The sequence below is a fragment of the Scardinius erythrophthalmus genome (assembly GCF_964197995.2).
Source record: "Scardinius erythrophthalmus genome assembly, chromosome: 12".
In the NCBI taxonomy this organism is placed as follows: Eukaryota; Metazoa; Chordata; class Actinopteri; order Cypriniformes; family Leuciscidae; genus Scardinius; species Scardinius erythrophthalmus.
In genome coordinates, this window is record NC_138232.1 from 19,583,575 (window position 1) to 19,596,115 (window position 12,541).

The window sequence follows — 12,541 nt, forward strand, 5'->3', positions numbered from 1 at the left end:
CTCTGAAGACCTACTAAAACGTGTGTGACTGGTGTGCAGGCATGTGGCATGTGATTAGAGATTACAGTGAGCCTCACTTTCACATGTTAAAAATTCATTTCTGTCTGAATGGCCAAGAGTGTGTCTGGAAAGACAACAAGGGATTCGAATGGGGCAGTTTGGTTAGAGCATATGAACTTTAATGATTCAGTGTCAGGTGAGATCAGATCAGCACTGAGACGTTAAAGAGAGTCCATTTAGCTCATTTAATAATGCTGTTGCAGCTTTGTTGTACTGGTAACAGATATCTCTGTCTCATTCTGAACGTGCACGCTCTGTCACATTCCAATGTAACTGAGTGCAGCCGCCAAGTTACAATGAACAGGTCTTTGTCTCTCCCTGAAAAATAGGGTATAAACATCTATAGGCTTGCCTTGCCTTGCCTATAAACATCTACAACATAATTACAACTATTTTGTACATCTATCTTTTTAAACATCATTCAATTATGACACCTTAAGAAAAAAAAGAAAAATACCAAATACTTAAGATGGTTTGGAATATTCGTTGGCAACAATTTACAATATAGTGTCTAAAATGTAACATACTAAATACAAACTTCTTGTGTAAAAATTAAATATCCCACCTACAATTGTGCGGATATTCTAAAAAAAAAAAAAAACTCTTGTTTGTGTGATATTGCTTAACTATATCATATGATATAAATATAAAAGACAAAAAACACATACAGGGAAACGTTTTGCCCCCATATTTTGAATTTTGGGGACATTCTAACCGAATAGTGTGGACTCTCAAGGTGTGCTTTTGTTTGGTTTATGCAAAGTGAGTGACATACTCAATGTCAGCTCGCACATTGCTAAAATAACAATTACAATATATTATCGTAGTAGAAGATACATATAGCACACCCCTATATACAAGCTGTTTAAAGTTTAAAAACTATTTATCAGCTACAGTAAATTCCCTGCAGTTCCATATATCAAATGTTTTAACCAAATCAAATTTAGATCAAATATAATATTCCGTTAAATAAATAGTTTTTAGATCCATATAGTGCAACCTGATGATGACCCTAAAACCTGAATCCTATACTCATGACACTATCGAATTAGTGCAAAGCCACATAGCTGTAGACTAAATAAACCATTGTGCAACATCCACACCTCAGGGAACAAATGGTGCTAGTTCATTCGCTCCAGTTGCTCTACAGTGTCTCTCAGATCCTCCACGACAATGTCCACATCTTCACGGGAGGTACTTCTACCCACACTAATCCTCAGAGCGTTGGTAGCCACATCATACGGAATCCCACAGCTCAGAAGAATATGGGAAGGTCTAAGGAATTGAGAGCACAACAAAATTCCATAACAAGGATTAGGCGAAATATTTTTTTAAATCTTATGAAAAGAACGAACACATCAAGGTTTATTCAGACTAAAGGCCCAGATATACTTCATTTTCCACGTTCTAGTGAACTTTTGTTTTTGTGCGCTCTACCCACTTAAACATTTAACCATGTACTCTTTGAGCCACCATTATACTTTTTAAAGAAAACATTTAACAAAGAAAGCATGAAATTCGCTTTGAAGGTTTGCTTTGTATATGTAGCAATGTGTAGGACATGCTAGCCAACCAGATTAAAGACTGTCCACACCAAGAACGATAAATAAAACAATAATATAACCATAAATTATGTTCACAGAACTTACCTGAAGAGTGTGTATAGAATAAACCACATTATCACCGATGATGTGGACACTAATATAGTTATCATCATAGTTATTGTTCTTAAACATTTCTTCGTTTAAACATTTGTATCGTTGGTTAAATCTTGTAATATACAATTTAAAATATATATATTTTTAAAATATATGGTTAAGGTATATTTTAGGATTTAAGAGCACATCCGCAAACAAAAATCATTTAGGGGTTAAAGGGACAGGATTTGACAAAACTGGAGAAAACTCACAACTGTCCTTATACAAAAATCAACTGATATTGACCCCAAACATTTTGATTGTAAGTACAGATGACTTACTGATCTCCTCTGTCTGAGTGGCAGGCAGCACCCACACTGGCCAACAACCTCCTACAGGTGGACAGCACTCTACGCCCTACGGCAGGGGGGAAGAGTCTTATCAATTATTCACAAGAGCTCTTGTGTTTTACAAATCTGCAGGGTCAAGACCTGACCTACTTCTGACCAATACACATGTGGAAAAAATAAACATCACTGATGTTGTTATGGAAAATGGAGCCACTGGAAGTTTGAATGTCAGTTTGAGGCTTGAATACATCATGTCTGTGATGAATCTTTATGAATGTTTAATGCACATTTGTGCACTATAAATGTAGGTGACATTTTGAACCAATAAATATCAGGAGGTATAATCATATATAATTATGTACTGTGAAAGACAAATTATGAGGCCATCCACTCACCTTGAAGTCCTCTTCCCAGAATGGAAACATTGCATGTGTTGGGCAAAATGCCTGATCCAGAAAAATGGCTGTTAAAGTGAATCTTATCTTTTCCAAAGACAGCCTGAAAAATGTAAATACAATAAAAATAAGAAAAAAATAATTATGAAATATATTCAGGTGTATGTATATATATATATATATATATATATATATATATATATATATATATATATATATATATATATATATATATATACACATATACACTGTATATACAGTCAAACCAAAAATTATTCAGACACCAGATATAATTTTAGATTTTTTTTACTAGTGGGTGCAGGACACTATAGTTCATTTATGTAAGTGAGGATAGAAAAATAAAGTAAACTGTGACATATTATACCCAAATATTTGGGACCAAAAATTATTCAGACACTTTGACCTGGCCATATTTTTGGTTTTTGGACTGGTTGCCCACTGAAGCCAAGCAGGGTTGAGCCTGGTCAGTACCTGGATATGAGACCTCCTGGGGAGTTTTCCTGCTGCCAGAGGAATTTTTAGTGAGGCCAGCAGGGGGTGCTCACCCTGTGGTCTTTGTGGGTCCTAACGCCCCAGTAAAGTGATGGGGACACTATACTGTCAAATAACACCGTCTTTCGGATGAGACGTTAAACAGAGGTCCTGACTGTCTGTGGTCATTTAAAATCCCAGGATGTCCTTCGGAAAAAAAGTAGGGTTGTAACCCCGGGATCCTGACCAAAGTTGCCCATTGGCCTCTTCCCATCATGGCCTCCTAATCATCCACATATATACTGATTGGCTTCATCACTCTCCACCAGTAAGCCGGTAAATGGTGGGCGTTCTGGCGCAATATGGCTGCCGTCGCATCATCCACCGTCTTTCGGATGAGACGTTAAACAGAGGTCCTGACTGTCTGTGGTCATTTAAAATCCCAGGATGTCCTTCGGAAAAAAAGTAGGGGTGTAACCCCGGGATCCTGACCAAAGTTGCCCATTGGCCTCTTCCCATCATGGCCTCCTAATCATCCACATATATACTGATTGGCTTCATCACTCTCCACCAGTAAGCCGGTAAATGGTGGGCGTTCTGGCGCAATATGGCTGCCGTCGCATCATCCAGGTGGATGCTGCACATTGGTGGTGGTTGAGGAGATTCTCCCCTTCTATTTGAGTACCTAGAAAATTATTATTATTATGTTTTGCTTAAGTGTTTTTTCTTTAATTGCTAATGCGACCTTTTTACACCACAGACTGAACAATATTAAGCACTGCTTGGTAATTGGGTGACCTAAATTGGTATTATCTAATTGTGTATTTAAATTTAACAGCTGACAGCTATTCAACCTAATTCATTTGTGAGACAGTCTAACAGAAGGATGGCCAAAACCAGTGAAATATCAACTGATTTGACAACTCTGAGCTCTTGTCATATTTTATTAACATTTTCTAAACTATAGCGAATAAACTGTGATAATGTGAGAAATGTTGAAGGTGTCTGAATAAATTTTGGTTTGACAGTATATACACACACACACCAATAATATATATATATAAACGTTTATGTTAGATGCGATTCATCAATGCTGTCAAATCAATTAATTGCAATTAATCACATCTAACATAAAAGTTTGTAAATATATGTGTGCACGTATACATAGGGCTGTCAATGGATTACATTTTTAATCACGATTAATTGTATCCTCATTTATCTTGTTTTAATAAAATAGAAAACCATTATTTCAAATTGTAATACTGTTTCACTATTATTGTTTTTTTTTATCAAATAAGAGATCAAAGAGACTTCTTTCAAAAATGTTAAAAATAGTAATGTTTCCAAACTTTTGACCTGTACTGTATACACACACACAAACTGTTATGTCAGATGCGATTAATCGCAATTAATTGATTTGAAAGCGCTAATATTTACTAAAGTAATATCCACTGAAATATTTGTACCAGTCATATATAAAGCAGAAACAAGACTTACAAGCAGCTTCTGCTCTAGATAACATCGGATATCCAGGAAATGGGCTTCATACTCTGCTAGATTTAAGCTCACCAATTCGGCAGCCTTTACCCAAAAAGAGAAAGAAAAAAAAAGGTACTGAATTTATTTTTCACATGTACAAACAGCAAACTTTATACTGAGTGAGTTTTACCTTTCCCAGGCCTGCTATCATTGCTGTGTTCTCAGTTCTGAAAAATAAAGAGATAACCACAGTATTGATTTCAGAGTCGGTAACATACTTATTTTAATTCTGTTCAATAATTCATCACCCATACATGAAACCACATCACACAATAAACCATGTCATACCCTGGCCTGAAGTTGCGCTCTTGTCCTCCTCCAAAAAGCAGAGGGTAAACTGGGGTTGTGGTTCCAGGATCATTCACGAACAAAGCACCGATTCGAGGGCCATAAAACTGGAACACACCATCAACAGGATTGTGATCTCTAATTTTCTTCGCTTAGAGAGATATGCGATATAGGGCTGTGCCGGTAAACTTGACAACCGCACCACCGCGGTTGTAAAGCGCCACCGCGGTGGCTGAGTAGTACCGGCGGTGTTTTGTCTAAAAAAAATGTTTGTATATGAATGCTGTTTTACATTAATATTATGACACACAAAGCTTTGTTTACAAAAGAAATAATAGGTTTAGCAATTAAATGTTATATCGCAGCCATGGAAAAGTTTGAATTCATGACGAATGAGAGAGTTGTAGCCTACGTGAGCCCATAAACTTAAGCTTTGTCGGCTTTGAATTCTGGTTTGCGATCTGGTCACCCGATTATTAGCGAATTTAAAAATATTCCATTAGTTATTCCTTATAGAAAGCTTGAATTATCTACTTTTAAACAAAACAATTCAAAACGAAAATAAACCGACTAGCATTATGTTTTCCGTATGAAGTGTGCATTTCTCATCGTCAACTTCATCTTTGCAGCTCGACACTGACACACACACACGCACACAAAACACTTTATTAATAAACAATTCAAATGTCTCCTTGCTATATTTGACACGTTCATAATCATTACTTTTGCCGGTTCTTTGTGACAGCTGTTATGTGCGTTATTTGCAGCACTGCGTCACCCTCCGGTTACATGAACGCGTCACCACTGCATCAGCACCAGAACATGGAGATTTTATTTTAGAGAATGATCGCACAACAGACATTAGAACATTAGATATTCTATAATTAAATCAACTAATCGAATATTCAAAAATCGTGACTCATCCCTGCATGGAATCTCTTTTTTCTTTTCCCATATCTTCACTCGCGTCTCACCCAAAGACGCGTTAAACGTTTCTTCCTTTGTTCGCTTTTAGGTCGATTATTTTCGTATTCTTTACTGTGTTAAAGTAGAAAAACGCTGTAGGACAGATAGCCAACATTTTTACTTGTAAGTCAAATTATTTTTAACACAGTTTGTGCTTGTTAGACATATGATAATTGGTAAGGCGCGTCAAGTTCATTTTGTAAAGCGCGTTTCACACGCGCGGGTGATTTTAGTTTTGCTTTCTCTGGCAGCGCGCAAACAGCTTAAATGCCTTGCCCTTGTGGAAGATAAAATTCGCTCTTCATACCTTTTACAAGTAGAAAACATGTGGATATCAGAAACGAGATCGATGGTCTCTTTCCTGCTCGTGTCCACATCCCTCTCAAAGCGCAGAGCGGTAGGCTTTATCACGCGCCTTTGTGTGGAAAGTTTTTTTTTTTTTTTAATAGATTTAACTTTATTATATTATGTAAGTTACCAGTATTTACTGATATTTATTTCAATGCTTTTCAGGCTTTAGAGTGTTGTTTCTTTCTTTTTTTTTCTCAAAACACCCCCCCCCCCCCCCCAACCACCGCAACACCGCCGGTATTTGGGTCCATTACTACCGCGGTGATAAAAAACTGCCACCGTCACAGCCCTAATGCGATATCAACAAGCGTCTCTTGTTACTTACCTTGTGTCCTACAATGGTAATGTAGTCTACTCCCAGCTCATGTGCATCCACTCGTATCTTTCCGATAGCCTGGGCTGCATCAGTGTGCAGGAGGATTGTGGGAGCTGATGTTGCCCTCTGTTTGTTTACATCCTTCACCCTCTGACAAATATCCTTAATTGGCTGTTGAAGGGAGAATCTCATCAGTTACTCTGAGTGCTTATTCTAAATTATGACAGAAAAAAAATCTACAGTGTTATTTTCATTAGCACAGCAAAACTTAACTGGCCATACTACATCTACAATGCAAGTTACTCTTTAACATACTGTAATGTTTATAAAAAACTTGTTTATAAATGCAATTTCACACTCACAATAAAGTAGGGCTGCACGATATTGAAGAAAAATGCGATATGCGATAACTCATTAAATACTGCAATATTCGATATGCGATACGATAATGTTTAAAGTGTGCAAAATAAACAATTCTTTACAAAAAAATCGTTAAAATATTTAAAATGATATAACCTACATACGTGTTTCACATTATTTTTCTGACAAGAAAACATCCCTACAACTTCTGAAAGTGAACAGTAGTGTTTTACTGTAGCAAGAAGTTTATAGTTAATAAAAGAAGTGTTATTTTAACATCAGTGTAAACCAGAGGGTTTAGGGTATCAGGTTATCCTACATTAGGTTTATTAAACAACAGAAACTGAATAATCAAACGTAAAAATAAAACACTGCTTAGTTTTCACTGCCTGAATTAAATATACACTGATTCTTATTAAAGCTACAAAAGTTATTCAGCCAAGAGCAGCGAGTGATTTTCAATATTCATATCGCGATATATACATTGCAATATACACTCACCTAAAGGATTATTAGGAACACCTGTTCAATTTCTCATTAATGCAATTATCTAATCAACCAATCACATGGCAGTTGCTTCAATGCATTTAGGGGTGTGGTCCTGGTCAAGACAATCTCCTGAACTCCAAACTGAATGTCAGAATGGGAAAGAAAGGTGATTTAAGCAATTTTGAGCGTGGCATGGTTGTTGGTGCCAGACGGGCAAGTCTGAGTATTTCACAATCTGCTCAGTTACTGGGATTTTCACGCATAACCATTTCTAGGGTTTACAAAGAATGGTGTGAAAAGGGAAAAACATCCCGTATGCGGCAGTACTGTGGGCGAAAATGCCTTGTTGATGCTAGAGGTCAGAGGAGAATGGGCCAACTGATTCAAGCTGATAGAAGAGCAACTTTGACTGAAATAACCACTTGTTACAACCGAGGTATGCAGCAAAGCCACAACAGGCACAACCTTGAGGCGGATGGGCTACAACAGCAGAAGACCCCACCGGGTACCACTCATCTCCACTACAAATAGGAAAAAGAGGCTACAATTTGCACGAGCTCACCAAAATTGGACAGTTGAAGACTGGAAAAATGTTGCCTGGTCTGATGAGTCTCGATTTCTGTTGAGACATTCAGATGGTAGAGTCAGAATTTGGCGTAAACAGAATGAGAACATGGATCCATCATGCCTTGTTACCACTGTGCAGGCTGGTGGTGGTGGTGTAATGGTGTGGGGGATGTTTTCTTGGCACACTTTAGGCCCCTTAGTGCCAATTGGGCATTGTTTAAATGCCACGGCCTACCTGAGCATTGTTTCTGACCATGTCCATCCCTTTATGACCACCATGTACCCATCCTCTGATGGCTACTTCCAGCAGGATAATGCACCATGTCACAAAGCTCGAATCATTTCAAATTGGTTTCATGAACATGACAATGAGTTCACTGTACTAAAATGGCCCCCACAGTCACCAGATCTCAACCCAATAGAGCATCTTTGGGATGTGGTGGAACGGGAGCTTCGTGCCCTGGATGTGCATCCCACAAATCTCCATCAACTGTAAGATGCTATCCTATCAATATGGGCCAACATTTCTAAAGAATGCTTTCAGCACCTTGTTGAATCAATGCCACGTAGAATTAAGGCAGTTCTGAAGGCGAAAGGGGGTTAAACACAGTATTAGTATGGTGTTCCTAATAATCCTTTAGGTGAGTTTATTGCATATATTGCAATATTTCGATAATTTCGATATATTGTGCAGCCCTACAATAAAGCCTTGTCCCAATGGCCAAAACAAAGCCATGCTATATTGCTTAACTATGAAATAGTTTGACACACTGTTGTTAGGGCAACCTGCTCACCATAATGATGCCTGTCTCATTATTGGCCAGCATTATCGACACCAAGCAGGTGGTGGGACGAATCGCTGCAATGACATCCTCAACCTCTACCCGAGCCGTCACCTTGGAAACGGGCACAAATGTGACATCTACAACGAAAATCCAATAAGGTCCAATCAGAGCACAAATATCTTGCGTTCATTCATATTCATATTTTAATACAGATAGCAATAGACACATTTTGGATGCAATATTCTCAGTTATAGTAGTAAATTGAGGTAATGTCCACTTCCTCAAGCTAAACCTTTAGAGAACAAGCCTCCATTTGAAGTTTTAGACCAAAAGTCCAGTCCTGCTAACTAACCTGCTTTGCCCTCTTTTAGCAAGTGTTTAGCTGTGAGTTTGATGGAGTCATGCTCCACATTAGAGATGATAATATGAGGTAAGGAGCCTCTTCCATTCAGCTGCTGGCTGTTCATGCCTCCCTCTGCAGACGTCTTGCTCTTCCTGAAGTGCTCCACAGCAGTGTGAAACACCAGATTATTGGCCTGAAAGTCCAGGAGAAAAAGAGAGCTAAATAATGATAAAGTGGAATAATTTCTACCTGCATTTTTTTCATGTATTCAATGCACCTCTCAACACAAGCGTCATGCATCATTAGGACTACCACAAGAAGCTTTCTTTTGTAAAGGCTTGTTCACACCAACACGAATGTTCGGTCCAAATTTTCATGTGATTTGTCAGTAGAATGAATGAAAATGAATCAACACCAAATACAAGACTACGAAGACTATAGCCGATTCCAGATTCTTCCTCTGTTATTAAAAGGTTTTCAAATGAAAATTAGCCCATGATTTACTCACCCTCAAGCCATCCTAGGTGTATATGACTTTCTTCTCTCAGACGAATACAATCGGAGCTATATTAAAAAATATCCTGGCTCTTCCAAGTTTTATAATGGCAGTGGATTGCAACCAACAGATTGAAGCTAAAAAACGTGCATCCACCCATCGTAAACGAACTCCAAATGGCTCCCGTGGGTTAATAAAGGCCTTCTAAAGCAAAACGGTGAGTTTGTGTAAGAAAAATATTAATATTTAAAACTTTATAAAGTAAAATAACTAGCTTCCGGCCAAACGAACATACGGATTCCACTTGATATTTACGCTACGCCATGATGCACTACACTACTTCTGACGTCATAAGTTACGCATTAGGGGCAAGTAGACTGCGTATGGCCGTTTTGGCCAGAAGCTAGAATTTTACTTTGTTACGTGTTAAAGGAACCGTATGTAAGATTGTGGCCAAAACTGGTACTGCAATCACTTTCAAATTACTGTAGAGCAGTGTATCCCCTCCCCCTCCTCCCCGACTCGAGGTTGCCAGTTAGGCTGCAGGATCCAGCAGGAACGTAGGCTGCTACAAGGAGCTTCCAATGGCAAGTGACGAGTCCTACACAGTACGTTTTTTTCTGTTAATTATGTTTATGCTTCATGGGAGATGTTTTGCGAAGTAATTCGTAACGTTAGACATTTTTTATCCGACACGTTTGTAGCTGCAGCTGTGTAAACTAGAGCAGAGCTGGCAACCTTGATGCCAAAACACTACTGACTTTGTGATTGGTAGATAGGTGGAGGGTGTGGCATCAGGCCAAAACACAACATGACAACATCAACATCAGTTGAGGGCTGCAACTTCACTTTTAAATGACAATATCCTGGCCAGACTACTGTTGTCAGTGATATAAGTATTTGAAATGAACATGATTTCTTAATGTCTAGTGACATATCAGGGCCATTTTATGATTAATTGAAATACATTTCTTACATACGGCTCCTTTAAATATTAAAATGTTTCATACAACAGCCCATGTGCAAGAAAGACAGACGAGACAGATGATTCCACTAGGTGGCAATACGCAATTGTTCTGAGCATGTGTCGAACCTGACCACCCGCGCTAGTCTACTTATGTATAAGTATACGCTAGTATACTTTGAAAGCTGTGCGAACACGACACATGTGTCCGGATGTGGACATTAAAGCCTTTTCCCGGCGATGGAAATAAATTAGAACACCTCTCCTTACACTGATGGCATGCAAATGTTTGTGTTGGTCTAAATAGACACATTACCATTCATTAAAATGAAAATGTTTATTGCATTCAATTTATGTAGTTAATATTCGTTTTGGTGTGAACAGGCAATTACTGAACTAAATTAATACATTACATGCATTAATTAAGTACAACTACAAATGAGTGGACACACAAGTTATTTATTATAAAGGAACCAACGATATCAAAGGTGCAGTCACATTAATAAAATTGATGCTCACGTGAGACTCCCGATCACGGAGATTCATATTGAAGTGACTGGACTTTGCCTACCAAATTTCACCATGCAACTGTAAATGTGACTGCACCTTTATCGGGTCTAGAACAGAGCTACAACAGAAGTGAAATTGCAGAAAAACAGATTCATTAAAAAGTCCATTCATTTATCTTACTATTATTTTTTACTCACTATAATTATTGTTTTCATAAAATGTGAATTACCCATATGAAACAGCTTTTAAGGCCTTCAATATTGTGCAATATTGTGTTCAAATGTAAAAGAACATTTGCTAAATTCTGTTTGAACTGTGCTCTTGAAACCCTCACCTCAGTTCCTCCTGAAGTAAAAATAATGTCTGCTGCTTTTCCACCAACCATCCTTGCAATGGTGTCTCTGGAATGGTAAATGATGTCTCTGGCATTCAGACCTAGTGTTGGTGGAAAACTATATGAGCATGTGTTTAAGGGATAGTTCTCCCCCAAAAATGACAATTCTGTCATCATTTACAAACCCTCATTTTATTCCAAACCTGTTGGACTTTCTTTCTTTTGAGAAATGCATCAGTGTTTTTTGCCCATACAATGGAAGTAAATGGAAATCCACAAAGGTTTGGAAAGATGTGAGTGTGAGTAAATGATGACAGAATTTTCATTTTTGGGTGGATCATCTCATTAAATGTGATATGTCAGTGGTCGAGGTCTGCCATACATCTATATTTGAGAGCCTCATACCTGGTAGGTAATTACTGCTGGGATTTCCCCATGCATCAGTTAAAGCATCAGTAACAACCCTGATCACCTCTGGATCGACTGGTGTGGTGGCGTTGTAATCCATGTATATTCTGCAGCAGACAAAGCTGTTTAACAAACTACACTCTGGAGCATGTGGCATGTTGAATGCGAATGACTTCATGTCCAGTCTAGGACTGATATTGAAATATTCATTACCTGTCTGGCCCATCAGCCACATCATGATGATTCAGGTCAGATGCACAATGAGGTGTTAAGGTTCCCCATAAATTATGATCCAGGATGACAGGGGTATCAATCTTCTCGGCCATTATCTGGATTACATTTGTAGATAAAAGGACAAAATACAAAATACTAAACATGCATGGCAATAAAACTTGCTTTAAAAGTATGACCACTAACGACAAAAACAGTAATACGGGTCATGTCATAAAAAGGTTTCTTGGGCGTCACACATACAACGTTATATACTTTTTTTCTTGGTTTAGACAAGCTATGGTTGTTAATACAATGTTGACATTTAATCTAAATTAAGTTTCATGCAACAAAATGTCGCAATAAAATCGCGCAAGTCATTTATTGCACTTTGATTCATACTGTAGATGATTGACAGCTGGTCGAGTCACATTACTGTATGTTGTCTAGCATGACAGCTAAAACGCTTAAACTGCCTTTACAGTCGCTTTAAAAAACCGTCGCTGAGATAACTACTGATAAACCTGATGAACCTATGTAATTATATACCATTGACTGACCTTTTATTCTTAAGCGTATGTCCTGTCAATGATTCTCGGTTAAACTGGTGATACGGCAGATCGCAGCACATAGAACTTTGAACCGGAAACGCACTCCTATCTAGACGGTCGCTGTTTCTCT

The 12,541-nt window shown here is 38.1% G+C and overlaps 1 protein-coding gene across 1 annotated transcript; it reads right to left on the reverse strand.

Annotated features, from left to right (window-relative positions):
* Positions 1–152: 152 nt before the first annotated feature.
* On the reverse strand, positions 153–12,541 carry scly (selenocysteine lyase). Its single transcript, XM_081381842.1, has 13 exons — positions 12,421–12,541; positions 11,864–11,979; positions 11,648–11,757; positions 11,243–11,343; positions 8,948–9,131; positions 8,605–8,732; positions 6,404–6,565; positions 4,762–4,868; positions 4,604–4,640; positions 4,432–4,515; positions 2,443–2,545; positions 2,039–2,114; positions 153–1,335 (listed from the first exon to the last, which is right to left on the reverse strand). Exons 2-13 carry the CDS (start codon positions 11,974–11,976, stop codon positions 1,182–1,184), a joined length of 1,359 nt encoding a protein of 452 aa, XP_081237968.1. The 5' UTR covers positions 11,977–11,979; positions 12,421–12,541; the 3' UTR covers positions 153–1,181.

Excerpts from the sequence above, each read along its gene's own strand:
- scly (XM_081381842.1), bottom strand. The coding sequence starts at position 11,976 with ATGGCCGAGAAGATTGATACCCCTGTCATCCTGGATCATAATTTATGG. Across the intron at positions 8,733-8,947 it reads GCTAAAAGAGGGCAAAGCAG|ATGTCACATTTGTGCCCGTT; the intron begins GTTAGTTAGCAG and ends TTTTCGTTGTAG. Across the intron at positions 4,869-6,403 it reads TTACCATTGTAGGACACAAG|TTTTATGGCCCTCGAATCGG; the intron begins GTAAGTAACAAG and ends GGTGTGTTCCAG.